Source organism: Tetrahymena thermophila (genome assembly GCF_000189635.1).
Source record: "Tetrahymena thermophila SB210 genomic scaffold scf_8254545, whole genome shotgun sequence".
NCBI classification, from domain to species: domain Eukaryota; phylum Ciliophora; class Oligohymenophorea; order Hymenostomatida; family Tetrahymenidae; genus Tetrahymena; species Tetrahymena thermophila.
Genome location: NW_002476317.1, coordinates 951483 through 969739, shown reverse-complemented (window position 1 = coordinate 969739; position 18257 = coordinate 951483). Strand labels below are relative to the sequence as shown.

At 20.4% G+C, this 18257-nt stretch overlaps 6 protein-coding genes across 6 annotated transcripts; 1 reads left to right on the top strand and 5 right to left on the bottom strand. All coding sequences in view use genetic code 6, as the record gives it.

Annotated features, from left to right (window-relative positions):
* Nucleotides 1-67: 67 nt before the first annotated feature.
* On the bottom strand, nucleotides 68-2809 carry TTHERM_000151978 (kinase domain protein; the record flags this gene model as incomplete). Its single annotated transcript, XM_012799001.1, has 2 exons — nucleotides 68-2562; nucleotides 2656-2809. The coding sequence occupies 2 exons, from the start codon at nucleotides 2807-2809 to the stop codon at nucleotides 68-70; spliced, it is 2649 nt and encodes an 882-aa protein (XP_012654455.1).
* Nucleotides 2810-4669: 1860 nt separating this feature from the next.
* On the top strand, nucleotides 4670-5137 carry TTHERM_000151977 (hypothetical protein; the record flags this gene model as incomplete). The annotated part of the gene is made up of 1 exon (XM_012799000.1): nucleotides 4670-5137. One exon carries the CDS (start codon nucleotides 4670-4672, stop codon nucleotides 5135-5137), a length of 468 nt encoding a protein of 155 aa, XP_012654454.1.
* Nucleotides 5138-6000: 863 nt separating this feature from the next.
* Nucleotides 6001-8011, bottom strand: TTHERM_000151976 (Serine/Threonine kinase domain protein; the record flags this gene model as incomplete). Its single annotated transcript, XM_012798999.1, has 2 exons — nucleotides 6001-7796; nucleotides 7855-8011. 2 exons carry the CDS (start codon nucleotides 8009-8011, stop codon nucleotides 6001-6003), a joined length of 1953 nt encoding a protein of 650 aa, XP_012654453.1.
* A 508-nt stretch (nucleotides 8012-8519) lies between these two features.
* On the bottom strand, nucleotides 8520-11275 carry TTHERM_00151970 (Serine/Threonine kinase domain protein; the record flags this gene model as incomplete). The annotated part of the gene is made up of 2 exons (XM_001021729.2): nucleotides 11098-11275; nucleotides 8520-11044 (listed from the first exon to the last, which is right to left on the bottom strand). Exons 1-2 carry the CDS (start codon nucleotides 11258-11260, stop codon nucleotides 8520-8522), a joined length of 2688 nt encoding a protein of 895 aa, XP_001021729.2. The 5' UTR covers nucleotides 11261-11275.
* Nucleotides 11276-13011: 1736 nt separating this feature from the next.
* Nucleotides 13012-15108, bottom strand: TTHERM_00151959 (kinase domain protein; the record flags this gene model as incomplete). Its single annotated transcript, XM_001470900.2, has 2 exons — nucleotides 13012-14600; nucleotides 14652-15108. 2 exons carry the CDS (start codon nucleotides 15106-15108, stop codon nucleotides 13012-13014), a joined length of 2046 nt encoding a protein of 681 aa, XP_001470950.2.
* Nucleotides 15109-15564: 456 nt separating this feature from the next.
* On the bottom strand, nucleotides 15565-18202 carry TTHERM_00151950 (kinase domain protein; the record flags this gene model as incomplete). Its single annotated transcript, XM_001021727.2, has 2 exons — nucleotides 15565-17891; nucleotides 18052-18202. 2 exons carry the CDS (start codon nucleotides 18200-18202, stop codon nucleotides 15565-15567), a joined length of 2478 nt encoding a protein of 825 aa, XP_001021727.2.
* Nucleotides 18203-18257: the final 55 nt, after the last annotated feature.

Here is an 18257-nt window from a genome sequence, read left to right as displayed (position 1 = left end):
TGCAAATTATAGCTTAGTATTGTTTTATGGACCTATGAATGATTCTTTGAATTTATGAGAAATATAATCAAGACTCGTTTGTATTAATAAAATGAACGAAATACCTTTTGTCATTAATTTCTAATTTGAAAGGTTTTTTTTGATGAGTGTATTCTTATATTTTGGGTTTATCATGTTTTGCATATAAAAACTCAGTTTATTATTTATCTTTGAACATCTACAATAAAGAACCAAACACTCCTAAAAAACCTTAAAATTTTGAATTTAGTGTATATTAATATAATTTGTCATATCTTTAAATATTGCTCAAGTTATTTTCCATTTTTAGGATGCCATACAAAGATTTCAAAAATGCTTTAAGGTCTTTTTAATTTTCCTTAATAAAAGGTGAAAATTAAATGTAATAATCTTAATTCTTATAGATTAATCCAATAAATTTATGGAGAGGGGTTTCTTTCTTATCTTTTTATTACTATTCGAAACTTGAGTAAATAAAACTTAAAAACTCTAATATATTAATATCTGCACTATTTTAAATTTAAACACATGGTAATTTGAGCTATAAATCCTAAAAGAATTCTTCTTTGAATTAATATACTGATTATGTATTATTATAATTAAATTATGGATCAGAGGCATAACTATCAAGTTCTCTGAAAATACTTTGTTTTTCATAATCATTGAGATCATAATTTATCTTGATTTCAATTTTTTATTTTATTTTTTATTCTGTTGATTATGAGCTACTATTAAAGAGCTTAAAAATACTTTAAATATCTTTGGATTAGTTATTCTTAGATACTTAATCTTAAAAATTTGTATCGATATAGGAAGGAGATTGCTGTAATTTACTTTTTTATGTAAAATCTTATTAATTATAAACTAAGGGGCTAACTTAGTAAGGGTATTTTGGTTCGTTAAGTACAATAATTTTTGGAGAGATTTATTAATTTTGCTAAAATGTATTGCTTATTTGTTTTTGTGGTTAAATAGAATTTGCTGTTAAATTGCTATAATATTATTAATTAGATTATGGAGTATTAAATTAAGTACTATATTAATTAGTTGAATAAGGAGAACTTATAATAGAACCAAACTTAGTTTCATTTGAGCTTAAATTGCTTTAAGCTTAATAAAAAGGAGTTATATTTGGGGTTTGAGAATACAATTAATTGTTGGAGTTATTATTTTTATATTCATACGGTTTATGATCAGAATAGGGATAATTGTAATTTATGTCTAAATTAGATTTGACTGGTTATGGGGTTAAATTCATTTATAATTTATTATTTAAAAAATTAGGGTTTGATTTTTTTTCTAAAACTATGCTTTGCTCAATATCACTTTAAGTAGATATTTAATCATAATTTTAAGTTAACTTTTATTAATATTAATTTAACTCGACTTTTTACTAGATTTTTAAATTATAATTATTTTTTTCTTTTTCCAACATTTTTTTATTTTTCTACTCCTCATCTAATAACTTTAGCTTTATCTATTAGTTTTTATCTTCACTTTGTTAAAAATTTTAATTTGATAAGTTATTGTTCTTTGGTGTGATATAGTATGCTTCATCTAATGTTTAATTATTTTCCTCTTTTTAGCTTTCAGCTTTAGTAATCTAGAGAGATAACTCTTTTAACAACATATTTTCATTTGATTCTTTTTCTTTTGATTAAGTATCATCAATATCATGACTATAGTTATCAAAACTATTATTAAGATTATCAGTAAATATAATTTAAGAAGGATGAGACGTAGCCCCAACCACTTCTTTCTATTATTCAGATATCTCTTTATATAAATTTGAACAATTTTATGTGCTATCTTCTTCTGATTGAACTAATATACTTTGAGTCATATTAATTTTCATTTCTGTTTTAGCCTACAACAAATCCTTGATTATTTAATCTAAAGAAATTCTCATAGCAGGTTATCTTTTTAAGCATTTTTTTATTATTTATGTTACAGATTTTGGGATTTTGCTTTCTGGTATTTTGTTTAAAGTATCTTCTTAAAATCCTGTTATTTTAAGAGCTACTTCTTTGAGTGAATTTCCTCCAAAAAGCTACTCACCAGTAAATATTTCGTAAATAAGACAGCCAAAACTCCAAATATCTACCTTTTAATCATATTCCTAACATTTCAAAATTTCTGGAGCCATGTATGTTATTGTACCAATTGTTGATTTCATCATATCTTCTGCCATTTTGCTAATTCCAAAGTCTGCAATTTTAATTAAATAAGATTCATCTGCTTATTTTGCAATTAAAATATTTTCAGGTTTTAAGTCTCGATGGCATATCTTTGATGAATGGAGGAAACTTAATCCATTTGCTATAGAAATACAGAAAGATATAGCAATGTCTGGTGAAAATTTAAATGAAAATCTCTCTAAAAGATTAAATAAATCTCCATCTTTGTAGTACTCAGTCACAATAAAATATTCACTGCTACCTTCAATAAGCTCTAATATATTTACTATATTTTCATTTTTACCTTTTGCTATAATAGCCTTAGTGATTTCTAATTCTTGCTAATAATAATAGTTTTCTTACTTATCTATATTTTTAAAATATTTTATTTATTTCTTAAAGCTTATTAAAAATTATAAAATAAGTATAATTAGTTATTGATTGACATATATATCTTTACCATTTGCTACCTTTTGTTTAGTAACGACTTTGATTGCTACTGGCTAGCCAGTTTATTTATTTTCTGCATAATATATAGCACTTACTGCGCCTTGTCCTAGCTAGCTAAAATTATGATACTTTTCTAAAATTTATTAATTGTTGAATTTCTCCATATTATAATTTTTTTTACCTTAGATTCAATAAATGATATTTATTTTTAATAATTTTTGCTAAGATTTTTGATATCTGAATTTTTATATAGCAAATTTGGACATACTGATCAAATAAAAAATTTTTTATCTATTTTTTAGAAACAATTTGATTTTATCTAAGTTATTTTTAAAAATATTACTATCACTTTTTGTATTTTTTTTATTAATCCATTATCAATTTTTCAGCAGCCATACAAAAAAATACTGAATATCTTACTTTTATTACTAATTTTCATTTATATAAATATCTTAACTATTAATCATATATTTTATCTATTTAATTATTCTAATTCTTTAATTAAAATTCTCTTCACTGTAAAATAAAAATTTACAACATAAATGATAAAAAAAATTTCATAATTAATCAAAATTATTAAATAATCTTAACATGGAGTAATTTAATTTCAATCAATATTCTAAAAAATACCTTTTTTTTTTAAAATAAATTTATTTTTAAATCAATATAAATCCTTTATCTTAGATTTTATAATTTTAATAATAATTTTTAGACTGAAAACTAAATTTGTGTTTTTTTAAAAAAATTTATTTCATAAACAAAATACACATTACATAAGTAATTAAATTATTAAATAACCTCAACATCAATTAATGTAATTTCAGCTATCATTCTAAAAATATTAATTAGCTTTTCTATTTGTAAACCCTTTTTTTATAATAAATATAAATAATTTATTTTATATTTTATCATTTTAATTGTTCTAATAATTAATTAGATGAAAATTATATTTTTTGAAAAATAAAAAATTGATATAAAGTAAAAGAAAGATATACAAAACAAAAATTGTTAAAAAATATTTCATAAATATTAAAATAACTCTACATAATTAATTAAATGATTAAAAAACCTCAACATCAATTAATTTAATTTAACTTAAACCATTCTAAAAAATAAAATTTATTTTTAATTTTTTAAATTAAAATTTCTAAATAAATATAAATTATTTATTTTAGATTTTATTATTTAAATTATATTAATTATTTATTTAGAGTAAAATTTTATTTTCTGTAAACTCAAAAATTGACTACATAAATATTAGATTTCATATCTAATTAAATTATTAAACAACCTCAACTTCAATTAATGTAACTTTATCTCCAGGATTATACAAAGCAATTGAGAATCTATAATTTTCTTCGTTGAGGAAAGGTGATTTAGGCTCTTTATTTATTTATGCTACATTTTCATGCTTGGGATAGTCTGTGATCATAAAAAGTTTATCTTAGATGCAAATTCTTAATTCTAAAATCATGGATTTCCCTTTTTTAAGTTAATCTAGTTACAAATTTTAACCTTTTAAAACTGTTTGATTCGCAAGATCTCCATAACCATAATGAAAACAAATTTATTACTCGTAAAGTGTAGATTTGTCTTTTAAAGAATCTGACATTAAACCTACAACAATCCAATCTTGGTCACTATTTTTATCAATTTAAACTCTTACAATATATTTATCTTTTGGATTAAAGAGGATATTTGAATAGCAAATAGAGTAGCCATTAAGAGAACTTTTCTCTAAAAAATATTTTCCATCATTATTTATATTTATTTTTCCTGATTAGTATTCCTTATTATTACTCATAATCAATTAGTATTAGTTAGTTAGTTTTACATATTAATTTCTATTATGTAAATCGATTGATATAGGAGATATTAGATCAAACACTGGATATTATTATAAAATTCTTTTTATAGCTGATTTACTTTCAGAGCAAAAATGGCTATTTTTTAAGGCTGTGTATATTTTATAAGAGTTCTACCTTAAATTTCCCCAATTGTTATTTTCTTGATTATATTCTTATATGCTCTAGTTATCTATTTCTATTATTTTATTAGTTAACTAAATCAAATCATTAAGCTATTCTTGCTTTAGATTATAAAATGCATTTAAATTGTCGTTTATTACATCAATTTTACTTGATTTTGGGTCTTTGTTAATTATGGAGTCTTATTCTCTAGATTACGGTTGGGCTTAATATGAAAAAACCTCAAGTTTAGATAACTCTTATAGGATATCATCTTTAAAAGATTGTGGTAGAGAAAAATAAATAATTTTGCTTGAAGAAATAAAAGAATCGACAACTTTTTTTAAATTTTCTTAGTTTTTTTCCTATTCTTAGATTTTAGATTTTACAATAGATTATACTTATTAGTTTATTTCATCATATTAGAATGAATTAGAGTTTATAAATAGCTGCTAAAGATATTCTTTTTCTGCAGAATTGTTATATTATGAGGTAATTTATGAACAATTTACCAAGTATTACTGAGCTCTTTATGTTATTTAATTTTCAATTTATTGCATCTTTACTTCTAATTTTTCTTTGAAATCATCAAAATACTACCTAATTTTTAGGAATACATTCTACTTGTCATTCTTGTCATTTAGTAAAATCTAGTTTATCTCAAGTAAAACAGATTTATTTTTTAGAGGAGGCCAGTTTCCAAATATAGATAGCTAAGAACTTTGACATATTTCTTAAATAGAAAGCAAACTACTTCCAGAAATATTTTCATCAATAATGCATTAAATACACTTAAGTTGGTTTTTTTATACAATTTAAGTTTAGAAAGCTATGACTTAGCAGTTTACGTGAATCTAACAATAAATTTAATTTTAAAAAATGTTTTTTTATTTAAAATCTTAATCCATTTTAATTTATTTGAATATTAAGCGTAATACTTAATTAATTAATCAGATTTTTTGTTTTAAAAAATTTGAATTTAAAAACCTAATTATTGAGTAAATAGATTCTTATAAATATGTAATTTATTTTAACAAGAAAATAATTAACTGAAATAAAATAAAAAAAAATCTTCATATTAAAATTATTTTATTTCCTTATAAATTTTAATAAGACAAGTAATTCTATTTATTGAATTTTTTATTTAGAAAATTCTTATTGATTTAAAAAAATAATGTCCTAGAACATAACACAACAAGTATTTTGTTAAGCTGTTAAGCTAAATAATAAAATTTGATACATTTAAAGTGATTAGTTAGGTTTAAATTAATTAATTTAATTTGAAAAAAGTTTTTCATCAATATTTTCTCCTATAAAACATAATTAATGTTTATAAAAAAATACCAAATATTTTTGTATGGTTGTATTAAATTCTCATTTTAGATCCCTCAATCAATATATTGATGTATTTATATATCTTAAAATTTTATTTATTTTTATAGCTTTTGAAAAATTGAATATTAAAATTCGTTTAGGATGATTTAATACTTTTTATTCTTTTCAGAATCGTAATTGATTTCATCTATTTTTTATATTTTTTGTTCACCAAAGCTTTTTTAAATATTAGAAATAGAAAAGACATTTTAGAGTTCTGTTTTATTTTCACAAAAGCACTTTCCTAATTTTTACATTGTACTTTAAAAACTTTTATATTTTAAGAATTAGTAATAATTTATTATTATATATTCTAACGGTTTTTCTTAAACTAACTCTGATAATCCGCTTAAAAGCCTAAAAAGATCTTTTTTAGAAATATCATTAAAGTTCTTTTCTTCCTTTAAATTATAGATACTTACAATCAATTTTTTTAAACTAGATAATTAGTCTTCTTTTATTATTTTTTTCACTTATTGATTAGATATTTGGAACATTTTAAGAAATTAAATCAGAATAATTAAATGAAATATGGAATAATAAAAATCATCTTAGTCTACATATTTATTTTACTAAAAGGACCTAATACCCTCTGTTGTATTTGGATAATAAAAAAATTCAATATTTTTTAATTTTTTAGTAAAAAAATATTTATTTGTCAAACTACAAAGATCATTCCATAAATCTTTTGAGCCATAGCTTCTATCAATAATTTTAATTTATGATTAATTAGTACATAAAAAATTCTCATTTTTTACATTTTCTTGCTCTTATTTTTCTTCTTCTACTTTTACTTCTTCTTCACCTTCTTTTTCTTCATTAATTTTTTATTCTTAACTAATTATTGGAAACTCAATTGCAACTATTGTATTTTAATTTTACATAGATATGTCTTTTCTTGGCTCATAATTAAAAAATTATAAAGTTTCTTAATTTGGTTACATTTCATAACAACCATTGTAATCATTCGTTTTATGACTATTAACATTTTAATTTTTTTCTTCTAACAAAATTATTAAGCTTTATCTATTTTAAATCTTTAAATCCTTTCTAGTTGAAATACTAGATGAATAACATGATTATGGAGTAACTTCTTGCAATTAATTTGATTAGGTCATGCTTTATTTTTAGATATTATATTTATTATACTCAGATTGCAATAGATCTAGTAACTCTTTACTAGAGATTCTTTTTTCTATGTCAACTTCTAAACATTTTGAGATGATATATGACCACTTAGAATTTTAATCGTATTACCTAAAACTCATTATTTGATCGTATATCTATTTAATAGTTTCTCCACAAAATAATTGGTTTCCTGTAATTAGCTCATGAAACAAACACCCCAAGCTCCATACATCACATTTTTCATTATACATCTTTTAATGGAGTAATACTTCTTTTGAAATGTATGATATTGATCCTACCATAGAATCAGCTATTGAATTTTCATTTTAAGAGCTTACTCCAAAATCTATGAGTTTAACAGTTATATGTTAACTATCTACTTTAAGAAGGATATTCTCTGGTTTTATATCTCTATGCATTATTTTTAGTTTATGCAAATGACATATTGCTTTAGTGACTTAGTACATAATATTAAGAGCTTATATTTCATCTATATTCATATCTTTACTTAATAAGTATTCTATTAAATTTCCATCAGTCAGCAACTCAAACACAACAAACTAGCAGTTATTAGATTCAAAAATCTCAAAAATTTTTATTATATTTTAATGTTAGTTTTCATTTTTCATGAGCTTCTTCAATATTAAAATTTCTCTCTCGTAGTATAGGTTATCATTTTGATCTATTAATATATTATTTAATTGCCATTAACTTTTTTGTAATTTATAAATATTCATTACCTCCTAACCTAATCTTGCTTATAACTTTTATTGCAACATATTCACAAGTTTATAAATTAACAGCCTTAAACACTTTGCTAATGTTTCCAATTCCAACAACTTCTAAAATTTTATAAGAATTATTTGTTCCTTAAATAATTTAATCTTCCTTTATCATTTTCTGTATTTATTAATTTAAATACTTAATATTTTGATTTAATTTTTTTCTTTGATAATTTGTTCAATTACTTAGAATATATAATTAGTTTTTTGCTGAAAAAATATTATTAGGTTAACTACTTTAGGTTATTCTTTGTTTAATCATGTTTTTCAAATCATAGTGATTTGATAAAATGGGGGAGTATATTTTCAACAAAATATCTTTTTTTGACATGAAAAGATATAAATTAAATATCTAAATTAATTTTAATGTTTATTTTCTATTAAATATTCTACTTCAAAATTTTTTGAATTAAAAAACAAAACAAAAAAATTTTCTTGCATTCTAAGTTTAAAATAAATAATCAAAATTAGAATGTTTTTTAAATAAATATAAAAAAACAAAGTAAATTAAATAAGTATTTTTTAGTAAAATATTAATTAAGGTAATTAAAAACTTTAATTTGATATTTTTTCCATAAAATAAATTATTTATGAGATAAAAAACAAACACGGAGACATATTTTTCATGAATTTATATCGATATTCATTATTTATTTTATTTATTTATAAATGGCATATTCTACTTTAGTAAAAGCTATAAAATATTCTTTATTTTTACTTTAAAAATAGTTTAACTTTTAAAAATATAAATTTTAATTATCTTCTTCCAATAAGTAATCAAAAAAATCTGATTCATAAATGAAAGAGGATCCAGATTTGTTTATACCTATATCTTTTTTTTCATTTTCTAAGTTTTCAAAGAGAGATTTTCCGATCTCTTCAAAAGTATCAGAGTAAAATTATTTACATACCACAGCATAACAAAAAGATACTAAAGACTATTGGTTACTTTTATAAAGCTCATGTAAAAATGAAATGAAATAATTTAAATTTTGTAATTTTTTTTAGAAACAAATTTCACCTTATTCATTTATTTTTTAATAATATTCATTTTAAATATTATCCATGTTCATCATTATTGTATTTAAAATTTTTTCTAATAAATATGTCTTTCCATCAACTTCTAATGATAAAAAATGAACAAAAATTAGGTATTTTACTAGATTTATATAGAACTCAGCTTTATTTTTGGAAATAAATACTAGATTTATAGATACTTCTTTAAATTTATCATTGGTCTTACTGAATGTATCTTCAATTTTTAAATCTTAATTTTATTAACTAGCTTATTAGTTATTTTAATAACTACCTATTTAGTATTTTTAAGCGAATTATTTATATCTTTCATTAATATATTCAGTATATGTTATTTCTTTAAATTAATTTATAGAATCTTCATTTTTTTATTATAATTCATTTTTTTGGTAATCCTTTTAATTAATAATTACTTTGCTGGAGAAATAAAAATCTTAATTTTAATAATGATCTATCTTACTTTAATTTTAAACAAATGAGTTAGATTAAGGATTATAATAATAATTATTCTAAATAGATTCGTTTTCATTTATTTATTAAGGTTAGTAATTATTATTTGGTTAATAATTATCTTTATTATTCAATTATTTGACTTATTCGCTTTTGTTGTTTTCTAACTCTTATTCTTTGTGCATTGGTTAGACTTAAATTTAAGCTTAATAGAAATTATTATTTTCACAATTAGACATCTAAATTTAATCTTAAACTGATGAATAAAAATAATCATTTTAATTTTAATTATTCTAATCATTTTAGTTTATTTGTAATTTACATAATAACTTTTCCTCACACTATTCATCTTAAGATTTTAACTAATTACCAATACTAACTTAATTGGTTTTGTTTTAGATATCTATTTTATAGCAATTTTATTCAGTAAAATTTAATTTATTGTCAAAATCATTCACAACCAAACTTAAATGATTAGTATTAGAGTTATTATTTTAATTTTAATAAAATTCTATTTATTATTGGTTAAATTAATTTTAAGGATAATAATTTTCAATTTTTTAATTTTATTCTTAGAATTAATCTTAAATATTACTCTATAATTATAAGTTATCCTTTTATTAAATTTGTGTTTTGATATCTAGCTCTTAAATCAATTTTTATTAATCAGCTTAATTTTCAAATTTATTGTCTGTGTTTTTCTCATAATTAGAATGTATTTGTGAGTAGAAAGTATGAAATTAAAAATTTTATTTACTTTATAAATTATTTTTTATCAGAGCAGATTAGTTACCTTAATATTAAATTTTAGATACTTAATACTTTTTATTATTTAATTTTGATAATAGTTATGAGTCTTAAATCTAGCTTTAGAGTGGTATTTAAATTTTGCTTTCGAGTTCATCTATACTTTACTTATGAGCATCTTACACTATTTATTTCTCTTTATAATACTGTTGCTAACATTTATGGTTAATATATCGATTTTCAAATTGATTTAGCAATTAGCGTAGCTCTTACTGCAGTTAAGTTGAATCAATTCTATTTTTTGGATCAACTACCAAACATTTTTATATAATTTAGCTTAGAAAATTATTATATGTATATCCTCTATAGTTGATTATATCATTTTGTATTTGCTAAAATGATTCACCATCAAAAGTAGTAGTTTCTCTAACAATTTCATCCATGATGCAACCCATGCTCCAAATATCAACTTTTTTAGTATATTACTAATTCAGTAATATTTCTGGTGCCATGTATGTAATTGTTCCAACAAATGAATTGAAAAGTTCTTCGCCTTACTTGCACAAGCCATAATCAGTAATTTTTAATCTATATTAATTATTTTGATATGCTATCATAATATTTTCTGGTTTTAGATCTCTGTGAACTATATTATTATTATGTAAGTAAACTAATCCTTCACATATTAGTATACAGTAAATAAGCTTAGTCCTTTCATCTAGTTTTCCTTAATTTACAAACATATTTTAGTATAAATCTCCATATTGACAATACTCCTAAACTATCATGTAAGACTACCCTTAATTAATTGTAAAAACTTCAATTATATTAGCAATATTAGCACTTTTATAATCCATGTTAGCTAATTTTTAAGTAATCTCGATTTCGTTCTCAAAATAAATGTTAGGCATGTTATCTAATATAAAATTATTTATTTAAACTTATAAAAACAATAAATTTAATAAATACCCATTCTTCTAAAACGATTCAGGATTTTAATGGCAACAAATTCCTATGTTGATTGAGCTTAAGCTTTATAAACTTCAGAAATAGCGCCTTCATTAATCTTACCCAAAATAAAGTAAGAGTCCTTATTTCCTTAAAAAAATTAATTTTATTAAAGCTCTTGCATTATGAAAGATGTTTATTTTATACTTTTTGTTTAATTTTTTTAATGAAAATAAATAATATATGATAATTTGTTTTGGATTATTTGTTTTTTGTTTATCTTATGAGTGAGGTGTTAGAATATTTAAATGCTATTTACAAATATTTTTATGATCAGAAATTAACAAATATTTTATTTACTTTATTATACAATTAGTTTGAAAATTTGAATTAAAACAATATGAATACAAAAGACAGATGTAGTAATTTGAAAAATCAATTCTTTTTAAAGCTCATTTGTAATTTTATATTGAAAATAAAATATATCTTTTGCTTATTGTATTATTCAAATTATAAAATAATTTTGTAGGTAATTAATTATAAATAAGTAAATAAATATAAAGACTAAATATATATTAAATTTTATTTAGGTGTTAAATTCAAATTTTTAAATTTAAATTGTTCTCACTCATTAAAATCTTATTTATTTATTTATTTATTTATTTATTTATTCAGCTTGTATTATTCTTGCGGCTCCATTATTGCAACTGCTTCCCTTAGCAATATATTCATTTTAAACTCAAGTAGTTTTTTATAAATCTTCTTATTGACAATACTCAAAAACTATCATGTAGGACTACCCTTAATTAATTGTAAAAACTTCAATCATATTAGCAATATTAGCACATTTATAATTCATGCTAGCTAATTTTTAAGCAATCTCTATTTCTTTCTCAATATAAATGTTAGGCATGTTATCTGATATAAAATTATTTATTTAAACTTGTAAAAACAATAAATTAAATAAATGCCTATTGTTCTAAAACGATTAAGAATTTTAATGGCAACAAATTCCTATGTTGATTGAATTTAAGCTTTATAAATTTCATAAATGGCGCCTTCATTAATCTTACCTAAAATAAAGTAAGAGTTCTTATTTCCTTAAAATTAATTTTATTAAAACTCTTGCATTATGAAAGATGTTTATTTTCAACTTTTTGTTTAATGCTTTTAATGAATATATATAATATATACTAATTTGTTGGTTAAAATACAGTTATTGGCATAAAATTAAGATATATTATAATATATTAGTAATATAAAATCTTATAATATCTTTATAATTATTTTTAAAAATTTTAGTATTATTTATTTTAAAAATACGATTAAGTGCATATTTTTATTCAATAAGCTATCTTTATAACTCTTAGATTAATTTTTTTATTATATATTCTTATTATTTATTTAAACTTAAATCTTAAATTATTTGAATTTAACAATATTATGAAGTTTTTTTAAATAATTGTTTTGATAAAATAAAATATAAAAATATTATATAAGATATTATTAATATATTACTAATATATTATAATATATCTTAATATTATGCCAATAACAGTATTTTAACCAATTTGTTTTTATTGCCTATCTTATTATCTTATGAGTCAGGTGTTAGAATATTTAAAATATTTACAAATATTTTTATGATCAAAAATGAACAAAGATTATATTTAGTTTATTATAAAAATAGTTTGAATATTTGAATTAAAACAATATGAAGAATAAGATATAAAGAGTAATTTGAAAAATCAATTATTTTTTAAAGCTCATTTTCAATTTTATATTGCTAATAAAATAATATTTTTTTGCTTATTGTATTATTGAAATTATAAAGTAATTCAATAATAGGTAATTAATTATAAATACATATATAGACTAAATATATATAAAATTTTATTATAAATATTCAATTCAAATTTTAATTTTTAATTGTTCTCACTAATCAAAATATTATTTATTTCTTGAAATAGATCTAGCTTTAATAGTCTTTTCAGCTTGTATTATTCTTACAGCTCCATTAATGCAACTACTTCCCCTTGCAATCTACTCATTTTAAGCTGAAATAGTTTTTATTTTTTATTATTCCTACTAATTTTATTCTTAATTATTTGATTTATGATTATTTAGTCGATTATAATCGCTTTAATAACTATTTTTTTTATTTGGATAAAAAAATTTATAGCTACTATTTTATTTATTTTATTATTACTGAATACTTAGATAGGTATTTTAATTTTAAGAGTTATTATTTATTGATGGCTATTAAATGTTTGATTTCTGTTATCTGTAGTTTTAATCTTATATATTCTGAGAATTTATATGATTAGCATTCAAATAATTATCTTTATTTTCAAAATCTAATTTAGAATTATTGCTAATACTTTCTTCTTTTTTATATTCATGTTAAGGCTTTATTGCATGTAAACATTCTTTTTTTGTTATGTTAGAAATCTATTAATTTTTAATTAATACTTTCTCAAAATTATTTTTATCTTAGTATTGTAATGTTTACATCATTTAATTAAAATTCTGATCTTTAATTTTGTTTTAAGCCTAACCATTATTAGGACTTTTTTAAAAATTGAATAGATTCTGTTATAATTAATTTTTTTCTTACAATTGTTACTAATATAATTGTTTAAATTACATTGTTAATTTGTATTATTTTTGTTTGTTTTGTCTGTCTTATTGTAATTAGAATTATTTTTCTTCTTGTTATTTTTATTACTATTTTTCATTTTGTAAAGATTAAATATCATTAATAATTTAATCAATATTTTAATATCCTCCTTAATTACTGCTAACTAGACATTTATGTATTATATTTTCTAAGGAAATATTTAATGAAAACACAAAATGTTGTTAGCTTCTAAAATTTTTAATCTTTTCCTCAACTTCTTTTTCAGTATATCCGCGAAACATTTAATATCCTTTATAAATCTCATATATTATACATCCTAAACTCCAATAATCTATTTGATTAGAATATTATTGTCTATTTATTACTTCAGGACTCATATAATTTATAGTCCCAACAAAAGATTGCTCAATGCCTTCCTCTTAAAATTACTTTCCTATACCAAAGTCACCAATCTTAAACAAATATTTATCTTAATTTACTTCATGAACAAATATGTTTTCTGGTTTAAGATCTCTATGCATTATTTTTTAATCATGAAGAAACTTTAATCCTTATGCAATTTGCATAGAAGTATCAAGCACTTCTGTAAGTTAAAGTGAAAATCCTTTATCTGTTAAATAATCATACAAGCTAGATTTGTTACAATATTCAGTTATAATATATTTTTCTTGAATATAATCAATCAAATTATTATATGTATTAGCTGGATTAACCCTAGAACTTTAACAAGATATTTTGTTTTCATTTGCTTTAAAATCTAAACAATCTAAAATTCTCAAAACATTATGATTTAATTTGCCTTACTTTTCATCATTATCTTGAACACTTTTAATCTTTAAACAAACTTCATACTCTCTTTGTAGATAGCTGTTTTATTGGTTACCTTTATTAATAAAAATAATTTCAAATAACTCTAACTCATTCTCTCATTTACTTTCTATTTTTTTGTCTCTGAGTACTTTAATTGCGACAGTTTTATCATTTTAAATTATTTTACCCAGAAAGACCTCACTTACTGCCCCTTTTCCTATGACATTTTCTAATTAAAGCAGGTATTAATGCTCTTTGCCTTTTAATACAACAATATTTATGCTATCTTATTTCATTTTTAGATAGTATTATTATTTAATTTTGTGAATTTTTGATAATATCTATTTGGAAAAATAATCAACATTAACAGAAAATGTTAATTAATTTATTTATTATTAACAGAATTAAAATTCTAACTAAAAAATAGTAATAAACTATTAATTCAAAAAAAAATTACAAAAGGTCTTTAAATCAACTTAATAAAAGAAAATTAAATTATTAACATAGTCTAAAATAAAATCAATTGTTTCAAGCAAGAGAAAAATAAAAATATATATTTTAAAAAACCTTACAAAAAACATAACTTCATTATTATAATTTTATATTCTTTCAAATAATTTTTTTTATCTAAAATATTTAGTTTATTTTTTTGGATAAACTTATCAAATATTTATTTTTTTTTACAGTAAATTAAGCTTATAAAGAAAAAGAATTTTTTATATTGATAGTATTTAAGTATATTTAACTATTTTATTTATTTATATAATTCTTAGTTTTACAAATAATTTCTATTACTTTTGAACAAGGATAGCATAATTTTCTAATTTGAAATATAATTTAGGAAAGTAATTGAATATTCTAAATACCATAAATTTTACATTCATTTCTCAAATTAAATATTTTTTAATTTTTCATCATGTAAGATCACTGCTTTTGAATAATCTAATTTATTTGCAACAACTCTTTTAAAGTTTTGAAATATTCTAAATGAGTTTTAATTTAATGAACAATTGAAATTAAAAAAAATATTTTTTTGATCAAATTTTAGATTTTTATTTATAAATACTTTATTCTATGTTTGAATATTTTTAAGAAAAAAAAATTTATTCTTAAGTTTGAGACATGAGAATATTTCCTTGCTAATTTTTATTATCTATATAAAAATAGACAACTTTGAGAGGATCTTTCTCAATCAGCTGTATACTTTACTAAGAGTCTAATTGTAATTGGATAATTTCTTGATCAAAAAAAATATATTTATTTTTTTTATCTTTTTCGTTTTGGATAAATTTAAAATAATCGTCTATGAATTCAACAAAATTTTAATAGATTTCTATTTCCTTAATCAAAATTTTAAATATCTTGAAAGCTTCTTGCTTAATGTTTCCTAAACTTGAGTCGCTAATTCTGGATTTAGATTTTATAATTTAAACTATTTTATTAAACATCATCAAAAATATTAGGCTACAATAAGGATAGTTTTTTTTGGTATAATTTTATGTTTCTTTGTATGTAATTCTCTTATCACCTGGTAATTATTCATTGATATGTTTACTAATTGTACAATAAATTAGAAAAATAAGAAACTATTGTAAATTGATTGTGTCGTATATCTAGTTTATAATAAGCTAAATAAAAATATTATATTTTAAATCCAAGTTATTTAATATATCTCTTCTATCTATACTAAAAGATGATAATGAGATAGTATTTATACTAAATACTCTTTGTCTTGTGAAATTATTTTCAAACAAATTTAGTTAAGAAGTCCTTTTAACAGAATTAACTTAGCTTGAAATTAGATAGTCAATTTTGCTTAAAGATTTATTTTATAAAGAATTTAATCTTTAAGCAGAGTTCTAGTTCTATGACATTAACATTTTTGATTGATCAAAAGAAAATTAAACAATTTTTTTTATCTATTTGAGGGATTAATTTTCTATCTTTTAAAATATAAATTCTTCCTCTTATATTTTAGTAATACCTTATTTATTTTAGTTTTTTATTATACTTGAGTTACATTATTGCTGTTGATACTCCTTTTCTATATTATTATTATTTATGAGAATTGTTTCAATTATTTTACTTAAATACTATTCCAGATATTATGTCTTTATTTGGTCTAGTAATATATTTATTTCTGCTATTGCTTATAAATAATCTTAGCTTTTTAAGAGTGCTTTTAGGAATTTGTTTTCAAAATTTTAAATTATTTTATTATTTTTCTCTTTATCTTAATTTTCTTAAAATATTCTTTTTGGTTTCAATATATCAGGTTCCTATTAATACTTAGAAGAATTCCTTAATTCTGATTATCTTATTTAATCAATATTATCTTTAAAATAATCATTTGTTAATTCTAAATCTAAAGAAAAAGTTTCATCCCTTTAAGTCTCATAAGGCATTATTTCTTAATAACTCGCTGTTCTAGAGGCTTCATATTCAGTAATATTAACATTTTAGTAATCTTATGTTTATTATAAATCTTAAATATTATCTAATTAATCATTTTAGTTAAATTAATTATTATTAAAGATGTTTTGCTCATATGGATGAGTAGATTTTTTTAGAATTGTACTATAAAATTAAGTCATTCTGAGTGAAGGTTCTTTTTTAAATATTTCTAACTATGAATTATCATTTTCAATAAACTCATATTCTAAATTATCTTTCATTTTTTCAATTTTAGTTTATAATTTATCTATTGTTATTCTATTTAAATTATTTCTTTCCAAACAAACTTAAATCAAGTAGTCAATATTATTACTATCATTACTTCTTTAACAATTAAATGCTCTAATTTAAGATATTATTTCTCTTAAATCCATTTTTAGTGAATAAAATAATTATTTTTAAGTTTTTAATTCATATAAAATACATCCAATACTCCAAATATCGACTTCTTTCCCATAGTTGTTCTCTAATATTTCAGGAGCCATATAATTAATGGTACCTACAACTGAATTGTTGCTAGATTTTAAGAATTTACTCAGCCCAAAATCACCAATTTTGAATATGTAAATATCTTAAAACTGATTATAATAAATAGGTACTCTTTTTTTATATAAATATATATTTTCTGGTTTTAAATCTCTGTGAACAATCCCATTTTAGTGTAAATAAGAAACTCCTTTTACAATTTCTAAAGCTATATCAAGAATATTTTTGTTTATATCTTCTTAACTTTACATCATAATATAATCTAAAAGATTCCCACCTTCGCAAAATTCCATAATTACAAAGAACTAATCTTAGCATTCAATGACATCAAAAATTCTGCATATGTTTTCATATATATTAACCTTAGAGGCTAAGTATTTAGATACCTCTAACTCGCTTTAATAATACAGATTTTACTTTTTTTCTATTTTTAAATTAAAAAAAATGAAGAAATATTAAAAATAAATACATAGATTTGTATGTATTAGTATCTATCTAACTTAAATTATCTAAAATATCTAAATAATTTAAGTAACAATAGTAAATAAAATAATAAACTATTTATATTGAAAATTGTTTTATACCTGCATATTATTCTCTTTTGACGATTTTAATTGCAACTTTTTCCTGTTTATAGTTTTCACCATAATAAACTTCTGATATTGCTCCGCTACCAAGTTTACGATTTGACACATGATATATTCCTTTTTTTCCCTATATGCTATAAAAATCCATAGCATGAAGGTTTTTTTTCTATTTATTTAATTTTTGATTTTTTTTTTGATATCTC